General features: G+C 52.5%; 1 protein-coding gene across 4 annotated transcripts in view; it reads right to left on the bottom strand.

Moving 5' to 3' along the window:
* Window positions 1–220: 220 nt before the first annotated feature.
* LOC134339705 (phosphofurin acidic cluster sorting protein 1-like) overlaps window positions 221–25,283 on the bottom strand; it is a 67,059-nt gene continuing 41,996 nt past the window's right edge. For all 4 annotated transcript variants that reach the window (XM_063036428.1, XM_063036427.1, XM_063036430.1 and 1 more), the window contains exons 11-24: window positions 25,101–25,181; window positions 19,928–20,043; window positions 18,348–18,474; window positions 18,147–18,254; window positions 17,194–17,300; window positions 15,442–15,596; window positions 13,978–14,088; window positions 10,744–10,846; window positions 10,367–10,409; window positions 9,767–9,809; window positions 9,025–9,175; window positions 8,662–8,885; window positions 4,930–5,052; window positions 221–356 (exon numbers count right to left, since the gene is read on the bottom strand). In XM_063036428.1, the coding sequence (XP_062892498.1) occupies window positions 238–356; window positions 4,930–5,052; window positions 8,662–8,885; window positions 9,025–9,175; window positions 9,767–9,809; window positions 10,367–10,409; window positions 10,744–10,846; window positions 13,978–14,088; window positions 15,442–15,596; window positions 17,194–17,300; window positions 18,147–18,254; window positions 18,348–18,474; window positions 19,928–20,043; window positions 25,101–25,181 (1,611 nt within the window). In that variant the 3' untranslated portion in view covers window positions 221–237. The remainder of the gene's footprint in view (window positions 357–4,929; window positions 5,053–8,661; window positions 8,886–9,024; window positions 9,176–9,766; window positions 9,810–10,366; window positions 10,410–10,743; window positions 10,847–13,977; window positions 14,089–15,441; window positions 15,597–17,193; window positions 17,301–18,146; window positions 18,255–18,347; window positions 18,475–19,927; window positions 20,044–25,100; window positions 25,182–25,283) is intronic.

Here is a 25,283-nt window from a genome sequence, read left to right as displayed (position 1 = left end):
ACACACACACGGAACGTGGAGATCACCGACACAGACCGACACACAGACACGCTACCATTACACAGCTGGCCTCCTGCGACATTCCTTTCAGAAACCGAGGGGAAGGGTTTAGGGGAAGAGGCGTGGGGCAGCTTTAACATCGGCTCTGGTTCCCGCTCCCGAGGCGTCCTCCCTGGCGGACGCCGGGCCCCTCCCGGCCCCCGAGAGCACCCGTGCAAACGTCCCCTCCGCGGTGAGCTAGCAGCCGGGCTTGCTGTAGCAGAACAGTCCGATGGGGAAGTGCTTCACGTGAGTCGGCCACTGGGCCGCCAGCTGGAAAAATTTAACGTCGTTCCAATCCAGCCCGTCGATGGAGACTGCAAAAAACAGAGAGCACAGATAATTCACTAACTTCCCTCCCTGATTTATCAGAAATAGAACAGATTAGCAGATCCTTCAAAGTTACCGCGCTGGTGGTTGAGGAGGCGAATGGTGTGCTGGCCTTCATTAAAAGTTCAAAGTCCGGCGCAAACTGTATTATTAAAGTTACATACCTCACTATAGGCTACCGTAAGATTAATTTTCTTATGAGCACACACAATACATCTCAGGAATAATAACCACGACAGAATAGGGCACAGGAGAGAACAGATTGTGCCTAACGATAAATGGATTAGCAATAAATAATCGAGAACACCAGACCCGCGGGCACTAGTCCAGGACTGAATTCAGGAGCCGCCAGGTAATGTTGCAGGTCTATAAAACTCTGATTAGGCCACACTTATTGTTGTAAACTCAGTCAGATCCATCATGGGCACTTGGCCGCCGTAGTATCCAGGCCATCTTCAAGGAGAAAGGCAGCGTCCATCATTAAGGTCCCCCCACCACCCAGGACGTCCCCTGTTCTCATTGCTACCATCAATGATTCACACTCAATGATTCAGAAACAGCTTCTTCCCCTCTGCCATCAGATTTTTAAATGGACATTGAACCCATGAACACTACCTCACCACTTTTTAAATTTCTATTTTTGCACTCCTTGTTTTAAGAATTGGTCCCCTCATTACGGGAAGGATGTGGAAGGGCAGAGGAGATTCACCAGGATGCTGCCTGAATTACAGAGCACGCCCTACAAGGAGAGGTTGAGCGAGCTGGGGCTTTTCTCCTTGGAGTGAAGGAAGATGGGGGGGGGGGAAGAGAGGAAAGTGATAAGAGGCAGAGATCGAGCAGACAGCCAGAGATTTTTCCCCCAGTGCGGAAATGGCTAATATGGGGCAGAATTTTAAGGTGTAGCTACCGGGTCTGCAATGGTTCAAGAAGGCAGCTCAACACCACCTTCTCGAGGGGCATCTAGGGACGGGCAATAAACGCTGGCTTAGCTGGCGATGCCCACCTCCCATGAATGAATTTTTTAAAAAACGATAATTACTGTGCGGTAACCGGAATCTCCGGAGCTGAAGGCCTCGAAATCCTCGGCTTTGGCGTGTTTCAGCGGCCGGGGAGAGGTCATTCGGCAGAGGATGGCGCTCGGGAGGCTGTATCGGAGGGGCTGGTCGGAAGCTCAGGGTTTTCGGACGGATGGACTCAGGGTCAGCTGGGGTCGACTGCTTCCAAGGCATCAGCAAGTTGACGGTGCCTGGAGGTTTATGGCAGGGAGTTTCTCCCTTTTGCCGCCTGCTATCGGGGACTTGGGAGTCGATCGACTCGGGGACTTTGGGACTTTTTTTTTACCGTGCCCATGGTTTGTTCTTTATCAAATTATGGTATTGCTTTGCACTGCTGTAACTATATGTTATAATTATGTGGTTCTGTCAGTGTTAGTCTTTGGTCTGTCCTGCTTTCTGTGATATCACCCCGGAGAAACATTGTATCATTTCTTAATGCATGTATGCATTTCTAAATGACAATAAAAGAGGACTGAGTGTTCTCATAATCTAAAAAAAAATCTAATTATTTTAAAGTGATTAGAGGAAAGTATGGGGGGGCGGGGTTGTCAGTTCTTTTTCCACAAACACACAGCATGGTGAGTGTGTGGGACGTCCTGCCACGGGTGGTGGTCGAGGCAGATACATTAGGGACATTTAAGAGCCTCTTAGATAGAAACAAGATGATGGTAAAATGGAGGGTCATGGAGGAGGGAAGGGTTAGATTGCTCTGACAAGCAGGTTTAAAGGTTGGCACAACATTGTGGGCCGAAGGGCCTGTGCTGGGCTGTGCTGTTCGGTGCAGCTGAACTGCAGGAGGAGATGCCAGGACGCACGAGCACAAGTCAAGGAGGGATGCCTTCGGAAGGACGGGAGTGGGGAAGGGGAGGGAATTCCAGAACTCGGCCAGCCTGGCAGCTGAAGACGTGGCCATCGGCGCAAAGGGGGCAGGAATCCCCAGGCTGTCCAAAATCATGGGGCTCGTGGAGCAGCAACCTCTCGACTCAATGCGGAGCAGACTTGATAGGCTGAATGGCCTACGCCTCAAGACCAAGGAGCTCGAGGAGGAAACCGGAGGTGTGTGAGCCAGTCCTCATCGGGGGAGGGGGGGGAACCAGAGGTGGGGAGGGTCAGCAACTTTAAATTCCTCGGTGTGAACACCTCAGAGTAATTTATCCCGGGCCCAGCACGCAAATGCCACTGAATGATGGCCGATTCGGAAAAGGGGAGGTGCAACAAGACCTGGGTGTCATTATACACCAGTCATTGAAAGTGGGCATGTAGGTACAGCAGGCGGTGAAAAAGGCGAATGGTATGCTGGCATTTATAGCGAGAGGATTCGAGTACAGGAGCAGGGAGGTACTACTGCAGTTGTACGAGGCCTTGGTGAGACCACACCTGGAGTATTGTGTGCAGTTTTGGTCCCCTAATCTGAGGAAAGACATTCTTGCCATAGAGGGAGTACAAAGAAGGTTCACCAGATTGATTCCTGGGATGGCAGGACTTTCATATGAAGAAACATAGAAACATAGAAAATAGGTGCAGGAGTAGGCTATTCAGCCCTTCGAGCCTGCACCGCCATTTATTATGATCATGGCTGATCATCCAACTCAGAACCCTGCCCCAGCCTTCCCTCCATACCCCCTGACCCCTGTAGCCACAAGGGCCATATCTAACTCCCTCTTAAACATAGTCAATGAACTGGCCTCAACAGTTTCCTGTGGCAGAGAATTCCACAGATTCACCACTCTCTGTGTGAAGAAGTTTTTCCTAATCTCGGTCCTAAAAGGCTTCCCCTCTATCCTCAAACTGTGACCCCTCGTTCTGGACTTCCCCAACATTGGGAACAATCTTCCTGCATCTAGCCTGTCCAATCCCTTTAGGATCTTATACGTTTCAATCAGATCCCCCCTCAATCTTCTAAATTCCAACGAGTACAAGCCCAATTCATCCAGTCTTTCTTCATATGAAAGACCTGCCATCCCAGGAATCAATCTGGTGAACCTTCTTTGTACTCCCTCTATGGCAAAGATGTCTTTCCTCAGATTAGGGGACCAAAACTGCACACAATACTCCAGGTGTGGTCTCACCAAGGCCTTGTACAACTGCAGTAGTACCTCCCTGCTCCTGTACTCGAATCCTCTCGCTATAAATGCCAGCATACCATTCGCCTTTTTCACCGCCTGCTGTACCTGCATGCCCACTTTCGATGACTGGTGTATAATGACACCCAGGTCTCGTTGCACCTCCCCTTTTCCTAATCGGCCACCATTCAGATAATAATCTGTTTTCCTATTTTTGCCACCGAAGTGGATAACTTCACATTTATCCACATTAGATTGCATCTGCCATGAATATTTATCCACATTAAATTGCATCTGTCATGAATATTTATCCACATTAAAAGATTAAAAGACTGGATCGACTAGGTTTATACTCTCTGGAATTTAGAAGATTGAGGGGGGATCTTATTGAAATATATAAAATTCTAAAGGGATTGGACAGGCTAGACGCAGGAAGGTTGTTCCCGATGTTGGGGAAGTCCAGAACGAGGGGTCACAGTTTGAGGATAAAGGGGAAGACTTTTAGGACCGAGATGAGGAAAAACTTCTTCACACAGAGAGTGGTGAATCTGTGGAATTCTCTGCCACAGGAAACAGCTGAGGCCAGTTCATTGGCTATATTTAAGAGGGAGTTAGATATGGCCCTTGTGGCTACGGGGATCAGGGGGTATGGAGAGAAGGCAGGTACAGGGTTCTAAGTTGGATGATCAGCCATGATCATACTGAATGGCGGTGCAGGCTCGAAGGGCCGAATGGCCTACTCCTGCACCTATTTGTCTATGTTCCTATGTTTCTAAGAAAGCATGGTGGCATTTCCCCCCCCCCCCACTTGCTTTGCTAATCTGGTTTGACGCAAACGATGCATCCCACTGTACGTTTCGATGTACGTGTGACAAAAACAATCTTTTTTTTTCTTTCTTTGTAGCATACCACACACAAAATACTGGAGGAACTCAGCAGGTCATCAGGATTCCCATGGAAACGTCGTGACTGGAAAGGAAGCGGTGGGGGCGTGCTGGAAGCCAGAAAAAGGTGTGGTGGTGGGGTGGGGAAAGGTGAAAGGATGCAAGCTGGAAGGTCTCGGGTGAGGGGGCACGTGGGTGGGTGGGATGGAGTAAGAAGCTGGGAGGTGATAGGTGGAAGAGGTAGAGAGCTGAAGGAGGAGGAATTTGATTGGAGAGGAGAGTGGAACCTGGGGGAGAGGGGGAACCAGAGGGTGGTGGTAGCTTTTCCAGTCCTGAGGGCTGTCGGAATTCAGAAGATCCACTCTGGGCCACCGGGCTGGAGGGGTTGCCTTCCTGCCTCGCGCTCCTGAAGGTTTTGAGAACTTTTGGCGACGCCCTAACCAGATCTGGTTCACAGTGCCCGTTCCCCGCCACACACACACACACACACACGTCACGCGGGGTTAGGCAATGGGAGACTCGCGCAGCCAAACCTCACCCCCCGCCACGCCGACTGACCTTTCAACGTGCTATGCTGCTGCGGTTTCGCCGAGCAGATCAAGCGGCTGATGCCCTCGATGACCTGGCTCTTCGAGTCCACCTCCTTCTCCTTTGGTCTCTTGCTCAGGAATATCGTCGGCACTGCAGACGAGGAACAGTTAAACCCACTCTGCTCTCCCGAGCCTCTCCGTCCCTCCCCACTCTTCTGCCTTGCGGTTTAAACAAGCGCCAGCCGTCCTCAACTCAAAGTTCAAAGTAAATCTTATTACCAAAGTTATGTATATGTCACCACATACAACCCTGAGATTCATTTTCCTGCGGACACACTCAGCAAATCTATAGAATAGGAACTGTAAACAGGATCGATGAAAGATGAGCCAGAACGCAGGAGACAATATACCGTGCAGACGCAAATATTAATAAACAGCAATGAATAACGAGAACATAAGATAATGAGATAGAGAGTCCTTGAAGTGAAACCATTGGTTGTGGGAACGTCTCAATGGATGGGGCAAGCGAATGTAGTTAACACAAAATACTCTGCAGATGCTGGGGTCAACGCAACACTCACAATACGATGGAAGAACTCAGCAGGTGGGGCAGCATCTGTGGAAACGGTCAGTCAATGTTTCGGGCCAAGACCGTTGACTGTTCGTCTCCACGGATGCTGCCCGACCTGCTGAGTTCCTCCAGTGTGTTGCGAATGTAGTTAACCCCTTTTGTTCAGAAGCCTGGTGGTTGAGGGGTAGTAACTGCTCTTGAACCTGGTGGTGTGAGTCCTGAGGCTCTTGTACCTTCTACCTGATGGCAGCAGTGCAAGGATAGATAATTAGCAATAATTAACAAGAACAGGAGCACCACGAGGCTGTATGCTTCACCCCCCACTCTACGTGCTAGTATGGATTCAGTGGGCCAAATGACCTCCTGTTATATTTGAATCCATCATTGACTCAGCATTGTACAGCAGAGCCCCTTCGGCCCATCACCTCTATGCCGTCCATCAACACTGAACCTTACTTCCTCTCTCCCATCTACACTGAGTATCCACGCTATTGGGTACACCCGATAATGCAAATATCCACCCAGCCAATCACGTGGCGGCAACTCGATGCTTAAAAGCACGCTGGCACGGTCAAGAGGTTCAGATTGAACATCCGAATGGGAGAAGAAACGTGATCCAAGTGACTCTGACCGTGGAATGATTGCTGGTGCCAGATGGGGTGGCTTGAGTATCTCAGAAACGGCTGATCTTCCGGGAATTTCGCCCACAGCAGTCCCTTGAGTTTACAGAGAATTGCGCCAGAGAAGTTCACGGACGACACAGCGCTAGATCGAGCTGAAACCGAACACGCCTGGACTCCCTTTGTGGATTGGCGCTTTACGTGTAACGACCGGCTAATGTGATGGTTTCTCTGTAGCAGCAGTGTTTGGGTTACGACCAGGGATAACCGGGGGGCTTTGGAATGTGCGGCGTCCAATGAGGGGGAGGCACTTTCCTTTCTTGTGCGCCCGAGCGAAGGTTTTGCGGGCTTTTGTTCGCCGGAAGACGGAGGGAGAAGATGCCAGAACAGGGGAAGTCATAGTCTGCAGGACGGAATGGATGTGGAATGGGGTCAGGAGTCAACGCCTGAGGGGGGGACGAAATCGATGGAGAACGAACAGACGGGAAAAGCACGAGTCCAATGTTACACGTTAGACTGTTTCATGACAATGGGCCCTTTTTCTTTACCAACCCTACAGTCAAGTTAAGAACTATAAAGCTCAATCGTTTAATTGCATATCGTGTACCGTTTGTTATTTCGGGGTACTGATTTGTAACAGGGGAACTCATCACGTAGCATCCACCCAAACAAGATTTCTCAGAAGTCTGGCCGGGCCAGAGGCTGTCTTCCCCTAAATGAAGCCGCTAGCCAAACCTCAGGGTTACATGTGTTCTGTCTTTCTCTCTCTCTTTTTTTCAATGTCATTTGTCTGATTTTTTTTGTGCGCGCAGGAGTGTGTCTGATGTTTCTCTCTGAATGCTTTTCGTGGGTTTTTTCTCTTTGTTTCGTGGCTGTCTGTAGAGAAGACGAACCTCAGTGCTGTATACTTTGATAATAAATGCACTTTGAATCTTTGAATGGCAGGGCTCCGAAGAGCGCGACAGGGACCGGGAATACGGGTCCGTAACTCCTTGCAAGTGGCATCACGGGCAGGTAGGGGCGTAAAGAGAGCTCTCGGCACATTGCTCTTCGTAAATCAGGGCACCCAGTACAGGAGATGGGGTGTTACGATGAAGTTGTGCCAGACAAGGCCTAATTTGGACTATTGTGTGCAGTTCTGGTCACCTACCTACAGGGAAGGTGTAAACAAGGTTGAAAGAGCACAGGGAAAATTTACAAGGATGTTGCCGGAACTCGAGGATCTGATTTATAGGACGTGGAGCGCAGATTCGATGGCCGCGTACGAAAATCGAGGGAGATAGATAGGGTGACAACATGTTGGCTTGGTGAGATTAGATCGAGAGGTTTAGGGTGAAAGGTGAAATATTTATGGGAAACCAGAGGGGAAAGTTTTTCCAGAGGCTGAATTGTAATATTTAAGAGAAGTTTCGATCAGTACAGTACACAGATGGGACGGGTGTGGAGGGCCAAGGTCTGGGTGCGGGTCGATGAAGCAAATCTCAGGCCTGTATACTCTGATGATAAACTTTGAACTACAGGGCGCTCCTCAATCTAAGTTGATGGCGTTTCAACCAGTTGAGGTCCATTAATGGCTGATATCAGCTCTCCAAGCAGGCAATTCTCACTGGAGACCGAGCTTTTGCACATGGGGGTACGGAGCACAAGGCACGAGGTCAGATAGTTCAATGCACATTTATTATCAAAGTATTTATGCATTATACAACCTTGAGGTTCGTCTCCTTACAGGGCAGCCACAGAATAAAGAAACTCAAAAGAACCCATTTTGAAAAAGACTGTCAAACACCCAATGTGCAGCGAGAGGAATTAAGGCATCCGTTACTCTTGCGAGACCACGGATCTGCGCCTGGAAAGTCTTCACTCTCCAGGGCGCAGGCCTGGGCAAGGTTGTATGGAAGACCAGCAGTTGCCCATGCTGCAAGTCTCCCCTCTCCACGACACCGATGTTGTCCAAGGGAAGGGCATTAGGACCCATACAGCTTGGCACCGGTGTTGTCGCAGAGCAATGTGTGATTAAGTGCCTTGCTCAAGGACACAACACGTTCCCTCGGCTGGGGCTCAAACTCACGACCTTCGGGTAGCTAGTCCAATGCCTTAACCACTTGGCCACCGGCAAAATCGTGCAAACAATAAAAGCAAATAGCATTTAGAACGAAAGTGAGCCTTCAGACACGAAGCCTGGAGTAGGCCGCAGCCTCAGTACAGCGCAGAGCTGAGTAAGTATCGCGCAGAACAGGCCCGACCCTCGCCTCCGCCTTTTCAACCCATCCGGAGCCCGGTGTTTAAATCGCCCATACGTCGGGCCGCTCCCCGCGCTAGGACCCCGGGCCCTGTCGTATCGATACACTCTGGGCCTGGACCCTGCTGCCACGTACCCGACCTATCCAATCGGCCTGCCGCTTAGATCAATCAAACCTCGCTCTCGGTTTAGATGGACAGTCTGCCTCTCCTCCGCTCCGACTTCAGACACTCTAGCCCAGGGCTCAGAGGTCCCACTGGGCCTGTTCCCATCGGCCTCACTACCCGCGCGCTCCCCCCACACACACCCCTTCGCTCCTGCCCCCCTCACCTTTCTTGTTCTTCTCTTTGGTGACCACCGTCATGGACATGGTGACGGAGGGGGTGACCTCCCCGCCGTTCGGCAGCCGGCTGACCTGCACCGAGCGGAAGGCGCTCTTCAGCGTGTTCTTGGCGTTGGTGTCCCGCTTCTCGCCCTCCTTCCGCCGCTCCACCGACTGCGAGAGCCAGTAGTCCACCTGCAGGCCCATGGCCTCCCCGCCGCTGCCGCCCGGGCTGCGCAAGACACAGGAACCAGAATCAGATCTCCCCCACCAGAGCCGCCAAAACCCCCCCCCCCGCACGTTTTAGCCCTTCCGCCCCCAGGACAGTGCCGGTCACCGCCCGGGCCCCACCCACCGCCACCCGCACTCACCTCGTGGACGAGAGGCCGCCGCTCATGGACGGGGAGGAGGGGGGCGTGGACAGCGCCTCTTTGACGTGAGCAGAGCTCGCGCTGTGGGGAGGGGAGGTGGAGGGGACGAAACTCGCGGCCGACGCTGCGTCCTCCGGCTCGGCGGCTGTCACTGCAACGGGGGGGAGAGACAGAGAGAGAGAATTAAGGCACGAACAAAAAAGCGTGACCTCCTGCTCTGGAAGCAGCCTGTGACCGCGTGGGTTTCCTCCCACAGTCCAAAGGCGTAGGGGCTAGGGTTAGCGGATGGCGGGCGTTCTACGTTAGCACCGGGGGCACGGCGACACTTGCCGGTCACTGATGCAAACGATGCATTTCACCCTGCGTTCCCATGCGCGCTTGTGACAAACAAAAGCTTGAAGCAGGCCATTCGGCCCAAATCATCAATGCTGACCCAGATTCCAACCCGAGTTGGTCCCATTTGGCCACGAATCCCTCCTAAACTCTGCCAACCCGACTTAATTATACACGCCTTTACTTTCACCAACACCCCTCTTCATACAGAGAGGGTGGGGGAGGAGGAGAGGGGCACAGAGAGGGAGGGGAGGGAGGGTGAGGGAAATTGAAGGTGAGAGGGAGCAGGGAAGCAATGGAGGGAGGGGGAGAGAGAGAAAGGCAAGGAGTGGGGTGGGAGGGTTGGCAGAGATGCAGGCAGGACGACACTGGCAAGTTCAGGTATCGGCTGACCCAGAGATATCCGTACCTGCGGCGGAGGGACAGGGCTCAATAATTCCAACTTTCACCACCTGCAGGATCAACAATATCATAAATTAACACGGACTTTCATCCTTCAGGAGGGAGAGCGCGGGAGGGAAGCGGGGGAGCACAGGGGGGGGTCGAGGGGGAGGAGTTTGAGGGGAGAGGGGGGAGGGGTTCGAGGTGGAGGGGGAGGGGGAGTGGTTCGAGGCAGAGGGGGAGGGGTTCGAGGCTGAGGGGAGGGGTTTGAGATGGAGGAGGAGGGGATGGGGGTTCGAGGCGGAGGGGTTTGAGGCAAAGGGGGAGGGGTTCAAGGCTGAAGGGAGGGGTTCGAGGCGGAGGGGGGGAGGGGTTCAAGGCTGAAGGGAGGGGTTCGAGGCGGAGGGAGGAAGGGTTCGAGGCTGAAGGGAGGGGTTCGAGGCGGAGGGGGAGGGGGAGGGGTTCGAGGCGGAGGGGGGAGGGGTTCGAGGCTGAGGGGGAGGGGAGTGGGAGGATTATGCACGTGAGAATGGCCGAGTGTGAGAGACGAGGGTGAGAGAGGGAGGCCGTGTTTGGTTACGTAGCACAAACCGTTAAATCAGCAATAGTCAGGTGACGATGTACTCACGCCAATAAAGGGAATGAACTTCTGATAGGAATCATCTTCGTGACTGAGAAGGGAAAGGGGAAGTTTGTTAGAGGACAGGAAGCCACACCAACCAACACTCACTCACCCACAGAGGAGCAGAATTAGGCCATTCAGCCCATTGAGTGTACCCCGCCATTCCATCATGGCTGATTTATTATTCCCCTCCACCCCAGTTTCTTGCCTTCCCCCCCCCGTCACCCTCAAGAACCTATCGACCTCTGCTTTAAATATATCCTACTTGGCCTCCACCGATACAACACCCCCGGCTAAAGAAATTCCCGCTCAGCTCCGTTCCAGAGGGACGTCACTCCGTTCCGAGACCGTGCCCCCCCCCGCCTATGCGAGTGCCCGATTACCTCTTGTGCTTGCAGGTCAGCATGGCCTCGGCGATCGGGAGCTGGTGAGACACCTGCGCGCCGGATATGTACTGCGTGACCCGCCCGACCACGTCCAACGGATCTGCGGGGCGTCAGAGCAGACAGCAAGCCGTCAGCGGGGCGGGACGGGCCAACGTGGACTCACAAAGGAGCGACCGTGCTCCATCATCGCGGAAGGGGGGGGGGAGAGACGCCAGAATAAAAAGGTGGAGGGGAGGGGGAGGGGGACGAGCTAGAAGGCGATTGGTGAAACTTAGGGGTGGGGTAGGAAAGCGGAGTGGGTGGAGGGGGGAAGGTAAAGATACGTCTGGCAGTATGATCCCTTTGGAGGTGGCAGAAGTTGTGGAGGGAAGGACGAGGGGAAGTTGGTCACTGTTAAGATGGTGGAAAATGGGGTGAGCGTGGACGTTTGGGAAACGGAGGAGATGTAGGCAAGGGCAGCACCATGGTGGTCTCCAGAAGGTAACATGTGAGTCGGAAAAGTAAAGGGCTGGGAGACCACCTCCCCTCTTCTTCTATTCCCCAGTCTGGCCTCTTACCTTTTCCCACCGGCCCATCACCTCCCCCTGGTGTCCCTCCTCCTACCCTTTCTCCCACGGTCCGCTCTCCTCTCCCGTCCGATTCCTCCTTCTCCAGCCCGTGACCTTCCCCACCCGCCAGGCTTCACCTCTCACCTTCCAGCTAGCCTCCTTCCCCTCGCCCCCATTTTTCCGTTCCGGCACCAACCGCCTTCCTCCTCAGCCCCGATGAAGGATCTCGGCCCAAAATGTCGGCTCTTATTCATTTTTATAGAAGCTGCCTGACCTGCTGAGTTCCTCCAGCACTTTGTGTGACTTACCTCACTTGCACTATTTCTCTTTTTATATGTATTTCATAGTGTATTTTATGCCTTGCACAGTACTGCTGCCACACAGTAACTAATTTCATGAAACACTCAGTAGGCACTTTAACAGATACACCCGCTCGTTAATGCAAATCTCTAATCAGCCAATCACGTGGCAGCAACTCAATGCATCAAAGTATGCAGACTCGGTCAAGAGGTTCAGTTGTTGTTCAGACCAAATATCAGAATGGGGGGGAAGAAACGTGATCGGAGTGACTTTGACTGTGGAACGATTGTTGGTGCCAGATGGGGTGGTTTGAGTATCTCAGAAACTGTTGATCTCTGGGCGATTTTCACGCACAACAGTCTTTGACAGACAGACAGACAGACATACTTTATTGATCCCGAGGGAAACTGAGTTCCGTTACAGTTGCACCAACCAAGAATAGAGTATAAATATAGCAATATAAAACCATAAATAATTAAATAATAATATGCAAATTATGCCAGATGGAAACCAGCCTATTGGCTCAGGGTGTCTGACCCTCCAAGGGAGGAGTTGTAAAGTTTGATGGCCACAGGCAGGAATGACTTCCTATGACGCTCTGTGCTGCATCTCGGTGGAATGAGTCTCTGGCTGAATGTACTCCTGTGCCCACCCAGTACATTATGTAGTGGATGGGAGACATTGTCCAAGATGGCATGCAACTTGGACAGCACCCTCTTTTCAGACAGGAGCAGAGGTTCCCAAACTTTTTTTTAATGAGATGGACCCCTACCATTAACCCAGTGGTCTGCAGACCCCAAGTTGGGAACCCCTGCTCTAGAGTTTGGAGAGAACAGGGCAGAAAAACTTTTTTTAAAACCATCCAGTGAGTGGCAGTTCTGCAGACGAAAACGCCTTGTTAATGAGAGAGGTCAGAGGAGGATGGTCAGACTGGTTCAAGCTGACAGGAAAGCGACAGTAACTCAAATAACCACCCGTTACAACAGTAGCGTGCAGAAGAGCATCTCTGAAGACATATCAATCCGTGAAGTGGACGGGCTACAGCAGAAGACCACGAACATACACTCAGTAGCTACTTTATCTGCTACTGGAGGTAGATAATAAAGTCAACCCTATTCTCCTATCAGATTCCTTCCTCTCCAACCCTTGACCTTTTCCACCTCCCTGGCTTCACCCGTCACCTTCCAGCTAGCCTCCTCCTCCCCCCACCACCTTTTTATTCTGTTGTCTCCCCGCCCCTTCCTTTCCAGTCCTGAGGAAGGGACTCGGCCCAAAACTGTTTATTCATTTCCACAGCTGCTGCCTGACCTGCTGAGTTCCTCCAGCATTTTGTGTGTGTTACCTGATAAAGTGGATAAAGTGGCCAATGAGTGTATATCAGTCATAGAAAAGTACAGCACAATTTGACCCGTTTAGTCCGTGCTGAATCACTTAATCATTCGACCCACACCGGGACCATACCCCTCCCATCCACGTACCTATCCAAACTTCTCTTCAACATTGAAATTGAGCTCACATCCACCACTTGTGCTGGCAGCTCGTTCCATCCTCTGAGTGAAGAAGTTTCCCCTCATGTTCCCCTTAAACCTCCCACCTTTCACCCTTAACCCATGACCTCTGGTTGAAGTCCCATCAAACCTCAGTGGAAAAAGCCTGCTTGCATTTACCCTATCTATACCCCTCATAGTTCTGTATACATCTATCAAATCTTCACTAAATCTCTCTGCAAGCTTTGAAAACCTACTTTATTATCCACAACTCCACCTTCGTATCATCAGCATACTTACTAATCCAATTTACCACCCAATTATCAAGATCATTAATATATCTGACAAACAACATTGGACCCAGTACAGATCCCTGAGGCACACCACTAGTCACCGGCCTCCAATCTGACACACAGTTATCCACCACTACTCTCTGGCGTCTCCCATCCAGCCACTGCTGAATCCATTTTACTACTTCAGTATTAATACCTAACGATTGAACCTTCCTAACCAACCTTCCGTGTGGGACCTTGTCAAAGGCCTTACTGAAGTCCATATAGACAACATCCACCGCTTTACCCTCGTCAACTTTCCTAGTAACCTCATCAAAAAATTCAATAAGATTTGTCAAACGTGACCTTCCACGCACAAATCCATGTTGGCTGTTCCTAATCGGACCCTGTCTATCCAGATGATTATATATACCATCCCTAGGAATACTTTCCATCAACTTACCCACCACTGACGTCAAACTCACAGGCCGATAATTGCTAGGTTCACTCTTAGAGCCCTTTTTAAACAATGGAATTAGAAACCTGATTCTGATTAATCCCCTAGCTGGCTCACCTCGCGCGCGCCCCCCCCCCCCCCCGCCAACCCCGGCTGCCCTGTCTTACCGGTACTGGGCGGCTCCATCTTGCTGAACAGTTCAGTCCACGCGGCGTCCAGGAAGAGGGTGTTGTACTTGCTGTCCAGTGATGCTAGGTACTTGGCAACAGGGTGAAATCCTGGAAGGGGGAGAATAAAGGTGGAAATATGGAGGAGGCTCCAATAGTTAGTAGACCACTTGCCCCCTTCCACCCCGTGCACTGGGCATCACGTTGTCCTCTAATTCTGCTCCTAGATCTTACGGCCTTATTAGAGGTCATGGGCTGGATTGAAATGATCTGACTTTATTACTCGCATCCTTCATATACATGAGGAGTAAAAATTTGTACGTTAGGTCACCGTCTAAATGTGCAATTTATGGTAACTTATAATGAAGAGTATGAACAGCAGGCCAGTCAATATAGCACAGAAATACAGTTGTGTCAGCGTGAATTAATCAGTCTGATGGCCTGGTGGAAGAAGCTGTCCCGGAGCCTGTTGGTCCTGGCTTTTATGCTGCGGTACCGTTTCCCGGATGGTAGCAGCTGGAACAGTTTGTGGTTGGGGTGACTCGGGTCCCCAATGATCCTTCGGGCCCTTTTTACACACCTGTCATTGTAAATGTCCTGAATCATGGGAAGTTCACACCTACAGATGTTCTGGGCTATCCGCACCACTCTCTGCAGAGTCCTGCGATTGAGGGAGGTACAGTTCCCAAACCAGGCAGTGATGCAGCCAGTCAAGAAGCTCTCAACTGTGTCCCTGCAGATTTGGGGGCCCATACCAAACTTCTTCAACAATCTGAGGTAAAAGAGGCGCTGTTGTGCCTTCTTCACCCCACAGCCGGTGTGTACAGACCACGTGAGGTCCTCGGTGATGTGGATGCCGGGGAACTTAAAGCTGTTCCACCCTCTCAACCCCAGATCCGTCCATGTCAATCGGGGTGAGCCTGTCTCCGTCCCTCCTGTGGTCCACAACCAGCTCCTTCGTTTTTTGCAACGTTGAGGGAGAGATTGAGGGTGAAAGGTGAAAGTTTTAAGGGGAAGGTGAGGGGGACCTCCTTCACTCGGAGGGTGGTGAGGGTGTGGAACGAGCTGACAGAGGAAGCGGTGGATGTGAGTTAAGAAAAGTTTGGATAGGTACATTGCTGGGAGGGACCTGGAGGGCTATGGTCCATGTATGGTGGTGGGACTAGGCAGAATAACAGTTGGGTATGGACTAGATGGGCTGAAGGGCCTGTTGCAACTCATTAACCCTAACCTGTAGGTCTTTGGGACGGTGGGGGGGAGCTGGAGCCACACCCCCGCCCCAGGGGAAACCCAAGCGGTCACGGGGGAGCACGTGCAAACTCTTCACAGGCAGTGGCGGGAATTGAAAGCGGGTCACCAGCGCCGCAGCGTAAAGCGATACAGTCCCTCGCCAGCGACGCCGACAAAAACGGCCACCACCCCGCTCCACCCCACCCCCGCACCGCGGCGGAGGGCGACACTCACCCAGCGGGACCACCAGGATGCGCAGGTAACCGAGCCAGTCCGACGTCTTGTTCGCGAGCTGCTCCACGAAGAACCGCAGGATGGCGGCCAGGTAACTCTGCCCGCCGATGGCGGCTACCTTCACCGGCCGCGGCATTGGCGCGTTACAGTTGCAGCTGGCGGAAAGGAACGCGGGCACGGTGGGGGGTCAGGAGAGCGAGGCTGCGGCCGTACCCCAAACCCAACCCCAAAGGATCTCAGCGGCCGCCCGAGTCGTAGGGGCAGGTCCGCGTTTAAGGCCTTGCACAAAAGGCAGCAGCCCCTTCCTTTGTCGCTGCAAAGCTCCCTCATGGTTGGCCCTCTGACAGAGTGGAGATCCCTCACTCCTGCCCAGCACTTTGAAGCTCCCTCACTGCTGTACTGCAGACATCATGGAGCTCCCTCAGTCCTGCCACTTCGAAAGGGTGGAGGCTCCCTCAAACCTGCCCCTCTGACAGGGTGGAGCTCCCTCACTATCCCTTTGAACGGGTGCAGCTCCCTCGATCCTGCCCCTCTGACAGGGTGGAGCTCCCTCACTATCCCTTTGAACGGGTGCAGCTCCCTCGATCCTGCCCCTCTGACAGGGTGGAGCTCCCTCGATCCTGCCCCTCTGGCAGGGTGGAGCACCCTCGATCCTGCCCCTCTGGCAGGGTGGAGCTCCCTCACTATCCCTTTGAGAGGATGGAACTCCCTCAATCCTGCCCTTGACAGAGTGGAGCTTCCTCACTACCCCTTTGAGAGGAAGGAACTCCCTCAATCCTGCCCCTCTGGCAGGGTGGAGCTCCCTCACTATTCCTTTGAGCGGGTGCAGCTCCCTCAATCCTGCCCCTCTGGCAGAGCAGAGCTCCCTCAATGCTGACACAATGGAGCTCCCTCAATCCTGCTCTTTCTAATGGAGTGCAGCTCCCTCACTACCTCTTTGACAGAGTGGAGCTCCCTCAATGCTTCCCCTCTGGCAGGGTCAAGCTCCCTCAGTGCCGCCTCTTCAAAGGAGTGGAGCTCCCTCAAAGAGTACAGCCCCTCCCTCAGAGCTCCGGATCAGAAGCCCAGTGGATCAAACACGGATCGTTTCCCACCTGGAGCCCCGCACTGCGAACGTTGGGACGGATCCCAGGGTCACTGTTCCCCCGGGCTGAGGATCGAACCCACCGTCTCACGGCGCGCGGGGGGGACAGGGAGGTCACGCGGGGGAGAAAGGGAGGTCACGCTGGGGTGACAGGGAGGTCACACGGGGGAGACAGGGAGGTCAGATGGAGGAGACAGGGAGGTCACTCGGGGGGGACAGGGAGGTCACACAGGGGAGACAGGGAGGTCACACGGGGGGGACAGGGAGGTCAGACGGGGGGACAGGGAGGTCAGACGGGGGGACAGGGAGGTCAGACGAGGGGAGACAGGGAGGTTACGTGGGGGAGTCAGGGAGGTCACACGGGGGGGAGTCAGGGAGGTCACACGGGGGGGAGTCAGGGAGGTCACACGGGGGGGAGACAGGGAGGTCACTCGGGGGGGACAGGGAGGTCACACGGGGGGACAGGGAGGTCACGTGGGGGAGTCAGGGAGGTCACGTGGGGGAGTCAGGGAGGTCACACGGGGGGGAGACAGGGAGGTCACTCGGGGGGGAGACAGGGAGGTCACTCGGGGGGACAGGGAGGTCACACGGGGGGACAGGGAGGTCACGTGGGGGAGTCAGGGAGATCATGCGGGGGAGACAGGGAGGTCACTCGGGGGGACACTCACTAGCGCTGTATCCTGGTGAGGATGGCTGACAGTGATGTCTGAATCTCTATCATGGAGCAGGTGCAGACCACGGCCCTCTTCTGTTCCAGCAGCAGCTCGGAGACGTACTGTGCAGAGAGAGAGAGGGCGAGTTAACGAGAGGGAGAGGGAAAGGGGAAGGGCGATAGAGGGGGAGGGGTAGGGGAGAGGGGGAGGGCAAGAGGCGAGAGAGGGAAAGGGGAGGAGTGCAAGGGTGAGTGTTAATGAGAGAGGTAGGGAGAGGGTGAGAGAATGAGAGGGCAGAGGGGAGAGGGAAGAGGGGGAGGGGTGAAAGGAGAGGGGAGGATGGGAGAGGGGGAGAGGGGGATGGAGAGGGGGAGGGGGAGGGGAGAGAGTAGGGAGAGGGGGAGAGGGGAGAGAGTAGGGAGAGGGGAGTGGAGAGAGGGGGAGAGGGGAGAGGGGAGAGGGTAAGGTGGGAGAGGGGGAGGGGGAGGGAGAGGGGAGGAGGGAGGGGGAGAGGGGAGGGGGAGAGGGGAGGGGGGAAGGGGAGAGGAGAGGGGGAGAGGGGAGGGGGAGGGGAGAGAGTAGGGAGAGGGGGAGAGGGGAGAGAGTAGGGAGAGGGGAGTGGGGAGAGGGGGAGAGGGGAGAGGGTAAGGTGGGAGAGGGGGAGGGGGAGGGAGAGGGGGAGGAGGGAGGGGGAGAGGGGAGGGGAGAGGGGGAGAGGGGAGGGGGAGAGGGGAGGGGGAGAGGGGGAGAGGGAGAGGGGAGGGGGAGGGGAGAGAGTAGGGAGAGGGGGAGAGGGGAGAGAGTAGGGAGAGGGGAGTGGGGAGAGGGGAGAGGGGAGACGGTAAGGTGGGAGAGGGGGAGGGGGAGGGAGAGGGGGAGGAGGGAGACACACACTCTGGTACCCCAGGTTAGGGGGGTACTGGTCTGCTTTCAATAAGTACCTCCACTCGGGCGCCGGTGATGCCTACCTGCCCCTGCCAGTCCACCGTGCTCACCATGACGACCGTCTCCGGCACGCTGCTCTCCGACGCCGACAGGATTTGGTTCAGCTGGTCGTAAACCACTTTGCGAGGGACCTGGCGAAGGAACCGCACACCACATCAGGAATGTGAGACTCGGCGGGTCGGGGGTCACGCGCCGGGAAAGACGGAAACTGCCTGCTCCCTCACCTGGATGCTGAGCTCTGGCGACCTCTCACTGTCCGAGCTGTTCGCCCGCTCGTTCTGCGCCCGGGTCACCTGCCGATCCTTCAGTGGAGTCCGCCTGTGCTTCGGAGTGTGGCTGGCATCGGCTTTACTGAAAACACAGGTCACAGCGTCAACGACTTCCCGGGGGCGCGTGTGCACGCGCAGGCATGCAGGACCCACCCCCAGAGTCAGTGTGTGTGTGACCGTCCCCCAGTGAGGGTCAGAGTGTGTGTGTGTGACCGTCCCCCAGTGAGGGTCAGTGTGTGTGGGACTGTCCTCCAGTGAGGGTCAGTGTGTCTGTGGGACCATCCCCCAGTGAGGGTCAGTGTGAGTGTGTGTGTGTGTGTGTGTGTGTGTGGGACTGTCCCCCAGTGAGGGTCAGTGTGTGGGACCATCCCTCAATGAGGGTCAGTGTGTCTGTGGGACTGTCCCTCAGTGAGGGTCAGTGTGTGTGTGACCGTCCCCCAGTGAGGGTCAGTGTGTGTGTGGGACCGTCCCCCAGTGAGGGTAAGTGTGTGTGTGTGGAACCGTCCCCCAGTGAGGGTCAGTGTGTGTGTGGGACCGTCCCCCAGTGAGGGTCAGTGTGTGAGACCATCCCCCAGTGAGGGGGTGCGCGCGCGTGTGTGTGTGTGTGTGTGTGTGTGTGTCCCCACTCCCAGTGAGGGTCAGTGTGTGTGTGTGTGTGTGTGTGTGACTGTCCCCAGTGAGGGTCAGTGTGAGTGTGGGACCGTCCCCCAGTGAGGGTCAGTGTGAGTGTGGGACTGTCCCCCAGTGAGGGTCAGTGTGTGAGACCATCCCCCAGTGAGGGGGTGCGCGCGCGTGTGTGTGTGTGTGTGTGTGTGTGTGTGTGTGTCCCCACTCCCAGTGAGGGTCAGTGTGTGTGTGTGTGTGTGTGTGTGTGACTGTCCCCAGTGAGGGTCAGTGTGAGTGTGGGACCGTCCCCCAGTGAGGGTCAGTGTGAGTGTGGGACCGTCCCCCAGTGAGGGGGTGCGCGCGTGTGTGTGTGTGTGTGTGTGTGTGTGTGTGTGTCCCCACTCCCAGTGAGGGTCAGTGTGTGTGTGTGTGTGTGTGTGTGTGACTGTCCCCAGTGAGGGTCAGTCTGAGTGTAGGACTGTCCCCCAGTGAGGGTCAGTGTGTGTGTGTGTGTATATGTGGGACTGTCCCCAGTGAGGGTCAGTGTGAGTGTGGGACTGTCCCCCAGTGAGGGTCAGTGTGTGTGTGGGACCGTCCCCCAGTGAGGGTCAGTGTGTGTGTGTGTGTATATGTGGGACTGTCCCCAGTGAGGGTCAGTGTGAGTGTGGGACTGTCCCCCAGTGAGGGTCAGTGTGTGTGTGGGACCGTCCCCCAGTGAGGGTCAGTGTGTGTGTGTGTGTATATGTGGGACTGTCCCCAGTGAGGGTCAGTGTGAGTGTGGGACCGTCCCCCAGTGAGGGTCAGTCTGAGTGTGTGGAACCGTCCCCCAGTGAGGGTCAGTGTGAGTGTGGGACCATCCCCCAGTGAGGGTCAGTCTGAGTGGGCAGTAAGGCCAGTTACTGGGCAGTGCCGACAGAGCGACCAATCACCTGGGAGAAGCAAAGGTCTGACTCTCGGATTTGCTGCTCTTCGCGAGTGGTTTGGACCTATCGGAATTCGACCCCGTCGAGATGAGCTCCCCAAACGCCTCCTGCTCCGTCAATTCCTGTGGCAACAATTCAACAGGGGGTTAAAACAGACTTTCACCCCAAAGACTCCACGCTGAAAATCCCAACACGAGCACACAGAGGGCAGAGGGAGAAAGGGCCCAGGGAAGGGAGAGACAATCAAACAAACAATCTACTGGGTGCCAGAGACTCTCCCCTTTGTGTCCACTACAGTATGGGGCCGAGGATATACAAGAGTACTCAGACTAGGGCAACAACAGACCCGAGATGAACCTTCGGTGTAATGGGAAAGAACCAGTGAGATGCTCCCCATTGGTATGGCCATGACATCAAAGTTCAAAGTAAATTTATCAAAGTACGTATCCATGTCACCAAATACAACCCTGAGGTTTAATATCACTGGCCTATGTCCTGAAGTTTGTTGCCCTTGCAGCAGTGGTACAACACAATACGTATCAGTAAAAAACAACTATAAATTGCTTTAAGATTGCCTGCAAATCTCAAAGGTGTATAATTTATGTCTTCTTTGATCATCAACACACTTTGAAACTTTGAATCGGGACAAGTAGATATCGGCCCAATTAAGCAGCGATCCCAGTTCACTATATTTTCATGGAAATAGTTAAAAGTATTTTAAAAAAAGGGGCAAACTACCTTTATAACTGAGTAACATATTATGTATTTAAATGAACTATAGAACATATTAGAACACTACCTATACTACTACAGTACTATAAAATTGTGCATTAGTTCCTGATACTTATTGAAGGAGGAATTCAACATATGCTGCCATGTTATTTTGATTGCAAATGAATAAATTCAGCACAGACACCTCCTGCAGATAATCTTCATACAATGCTTCTGACCATTTCATCCTCCAAATCTTCATTTTCATTGCAAATTCAAGATGATTGCTGCTACCTTCAAATTCTTCGTAGTTCCCAACTTGTTGAAGTAGTGAAATTGTTTCATTTTCACTCCCGGCCGTTTCTGGCATCTCCAAGCCTGAGTGCTTGAAACCACAGTGAGCAGAACAGTTCCAAATTGTAGTACTTCTTATTTCCCGTCAACTATCAGTGACAAAGATCGCTGCTTTTTTTAAAAAACACTAACACACGCTACTGACGCTATTTAAAAACTGCTCGCTCTAAGTTAGAAACTGTTCAGCAAGTCTCCTGTCCCAATTAAGGGGCATATTGGGAAAGGCGGGAGGAGAAGATGGCAGCACGCCTACGCGTGCGCAGCCCTCCGGTGGAAAATGATATCATATTTGTTAAATAGGGGCCGTGGACAATTCTGATTTGATGGAGAATGGACGTGAAAGCACAGAGGAACATCTGGAGAAATTTCTGAAACGCTCGTTCGCTGCTGTCCTTACTGCGTGGTTGGGAATCTTTCAGAGGGTAGGCCTCAAAATCCCCGGCCTTGCCTGCTTTTGGCGACAGAGAAGGAGGTCGAATCACTTGGATAGAGATGGCGCTCGGTACTCGGTGTCGGAGAGCTGATCAGAGCTCGAAGTTTTCGGATGACCCAGAGTCGGCATGGCAGGGAGAGTTTTTCTTCCTTCTCCCGTCTGCGTGAGATGTGGGACATTTGAGAGACTTTGAACTTTACCGTGCTCACGGACTTCTTCATCAAGTTATGGTATTGTTGCACTGTTGTAACTATATGTTATAATTAAGTGGTTTTGTCAGTTTTTTCAGTCTTGGTCTGTCCTGTGTTCTGTGTTATCACACTGGAGGAATATTGTATCATTTCTTAACGCATGCATTACTAAATGACAATAAAAGAGGACTGCGCGTCTTCATAATCATACTTGCACCTGAGCCACTTCTCTCCAAAGCCCCTCAGCGTCCTTCGTCCTCTGCCCCAAGCACCAGTACTTTACCCTCACACCTCAGACCTTCAGTCCTGCTGCTACCTAGCCACCTAGAAGAGAGTTTCTCTTGCTTCAAGTCTATCAACACCCAGCGGCCACTTTATCAGTGACCTCCTGTACCTCATAAAGTGGCCATTGAGTGTACATTTGTGGTCTTCAGCTGCTGTAGCCCGTCCACTTCACGGTTCGACGTGTTGTGCGTTCAGAGATGCTCTTCCGCACACCACTGTTGTAACGAGTGGTTATTTGAGTTACTGTCATCTTCCTGTCAGCTTGAACCAGTCTGGCCGTTCACCTCTGACCTCTCTCGTTAACACGGCGTTTTCACCCACAGAACTGCCGCTAACTGGACGTTTTTCGTTTCTCGCACCGTTCTCTGTAAACTCTATAGAGCAGGAATTCCCAACTTTTTTTATGCCATTAACCGAGGGGTCCATGTACCCCAAGCTTGGGAACCCCTGCTCTGGAGACTGCTGTGCGTAAAAATCCCAGGAGGTGAGCAGTTCCCGAGATACTCAAACCACCCCATCTGGCGCCAACAATCATTCACCGTTCACTTGGATCACATTTCTTCCCCCCCCCACCCGCCCATTCTGGTGTTTGGTCTGAACAACTGAACCTCTTGACAGTGACTGCATGCTTTGATGTGTTAAGTCGCCGCCACGTGATTGGCTGATGAGATGTTTGCATTAACGAGTGGCCGCTGAGTTCAGATATCTATAGTGACAGATAGTCTCCTGCACCGAGCATCACTATTTCTAACCAGTGTCAGGCTTGTGTGGCCATTAAGTACTACGCCGTAGTTAGAGGGAACAGTTTTTAAAACAGCGTCGGCTGGGCGTGTTTGTGCTCAAAAAGCGGCGATTTTTGTCACTGAAAGTTTGCGAGAAGCCAGCAGAAAGAGAATTCCGAACTCTTCTGCTCACTGCGGGCTCAAGCATTCGGGCTTCGAGATGCCAGATACGGCCAGGAGTGGGAATGGAACAACTTCACTACTTCAACAAGTTAGGAACTATGAGGAATTTGAAGGCATCGACCATCATCTTAAATGTTACAATGGAAATGAAGATTTGGAGGATTCAATCGTCAAAAAAATTGTATGTAGGCAGTCCATTATCTTCACTAGGTGCCTGCACTGATTTTGGTCATTTAGAGTCAATCAAAAGAACATGTTAGCATACACTGTACGAAATCTTCTGTCAATAACTATTAGGAACTAATACCCAGATTTATAGCACTGTAGTAATATGGAAGTTGTCCTGTCCAAGACCGGAAGAAGCTGCAGAAGATCGTGAACATGGCGAAGCACATCACACAAACCAATCTTCCGTCCGTGGACTCACTTTACACTGCACGCTGTCGGAGCAGTGCTGCCAGGATAATCAAGGACACAACCCACCCAGCCAACACACTTTTCGTCCCTCTTCCCTCCGGGAGAAGGCTCAGGAGCCAGATTTGGGAACAGTTTCTTTCCAACAGTGATAAGACTGCTGAACGGATCCTAACCCGGATCTGGGCCGTACCCTCCAAATATCCAGACCTGCCTCTCAGTTTTTTTGCACTACCTTACTTTCCATTTCTCTATTTTCTATTTATGATTTATAATTTAAATTTTTAATATCTACTATCGATTTGTAATCCAGGGAGCGGGAAGCGCAGAATCAAATATCGCTGTGATGATTGTACGTTCTAGTATCAATTGTTTGGTGACAATAAAGTATAAAAACTATATAGTATAGGTTGTGTTTTAATTTGTTCTGTAGTTTATTTAAATAGATAATTTGTTACTCAGTTAAACAGTAGTTTTTTTTATATATACCTTAAGTATTTCCATGAAATTTCAGTCCCAAATGAAACTTGCAAATGAAAGTTCAGATGTGTCCCAATTAAGCGGAGTCCAATACATTTCTTAAAGAAATTTATAGTTCTTTTGTGTATTTAACTGTACTGCCGCCGCAAAAACAAGAAATTTTACAACATGTCAGAGATATTAAATCTGATTCTGATCTCGCTGTGAAACAGGGACATCTCTTTCTCCTTTATTAGGGAGAGAGAGAGCCTGTGGTATGTCGAATACCGGGTGAAACGGGTAGTCTTTGGATAATTGCAAGTCTGTGTCTTTTCCGTTGCTTTGCTCACACTTAAGTGCTCGGTGGCGGGTGTCGATGCTTTTTTTTGCCGGTGGGGGTGGGGGGGGATCGTTGCTTGCTGCCACTTACACGCGGGAGGGAGGGGAGCGGGGGAGGGGGAACTTTAGGGTTCCAACATTTAACTGTCAATCATTCTTTGGGTGCACCCCTCTGTTTTTGTGGATGTTTGCAAAGAAAAAGCATTTCAGGATGCATATTGTATACATTTCTCTGACACTAAATGTACCTTTGAAACCTCTGAATGACAATGAACAATCTCCAGTCCTGAACACCATTCAGCTGTGGGACACGATCTCAGTTCTGGCTTTGATATAACGATCAAACTAATTGCTCCAGGCAACGTTAGCTCCGAAACCACTGTTGCCTGGCACGCAGAGGTAAGCTCTCTACTTGTCTGTGGGGACTTACAAATGCATTTGAGAGGCAGAGGGATTTGTAACTCAGAGTGAGGCAAACCCTCCTCATTGTTCTTCCCAGAGGATGGCAATCCCTCCTTCCTGGCCCAATTTTTATACACACAAAAATTTATCCAAATAATTATATTATCACAGAAATACATTACTATACAGTTTAGCTTGGTTGATAGTTTAACTCTTATTATACATATTGATACGTTGACTTGATTATTTTAATGTTTTTTTTGTTGTTGATTTTCAATGATGATTAATAAAAAGATTTTAAAATGAAAATGAAATGAATGCAGTATTCTGGACTTCATAAAACACATTATTTGCAGCTTGCAATTAAAATACCCCTGGCATTGATATAATCTTTCAACAACACCCACCCCCACCCTATTGTGCTGCGTACCCCCCTCGCTGCCCCTCCCACGGCACGGCGCTCCCTTCCCTCCGCCCCTCCCACACTGCGGCATTCCCTCCTCACCGCTCCTAGAGCGGAGCGCTCCCTCCTCGCCGCCCCCTCCCGCAAACCCTGCACCTCCCCCCACAACCGTGCGCGGCAGTGCAAACCCTGGCAGGGATTACGATTCCTGCGGAATGGGCTCGCCCGCTAGCCCCAGGGAAAGGGAGACCCGAGCTCTCGGCTGGGAGACCCAGTACTTTACCGGGATCTCGGACTCTGAGGCCGCGTCGTCCGTGAGCTTGCCGCGGGATGTTCTGAGCTTCTCACTGGGCGCCGCCTCCGGCTGGCGGTGGCGGGGCGAGGGGGAGCCCCGGGATGGAAAGGAAAAGGAGTCGTTATTAGTCGGGACAAGCCACAGCACCGGGACCCCCCCACACCCCAGCCT

The sequence above is a fragment of the Mobula hypostoma genome, chromosome 30 (genome assembly GCF_963921235.1).
Source record: "Mobula hypostoma chromosome 30, sMobHyp1.1, whole genome shotgun sequence".
NCBI lineage: Eukaryota > Metazoa > Chordata > Chondrichthyes > Myliobatiformes > Myliobatidae > Mobula > Mobula hypostoma.
The sequence above is the reverse complement of the archived record's forward strand: the minus strand, read 5'-3'. Positions and strand labels throughout refer to the sequence as shown.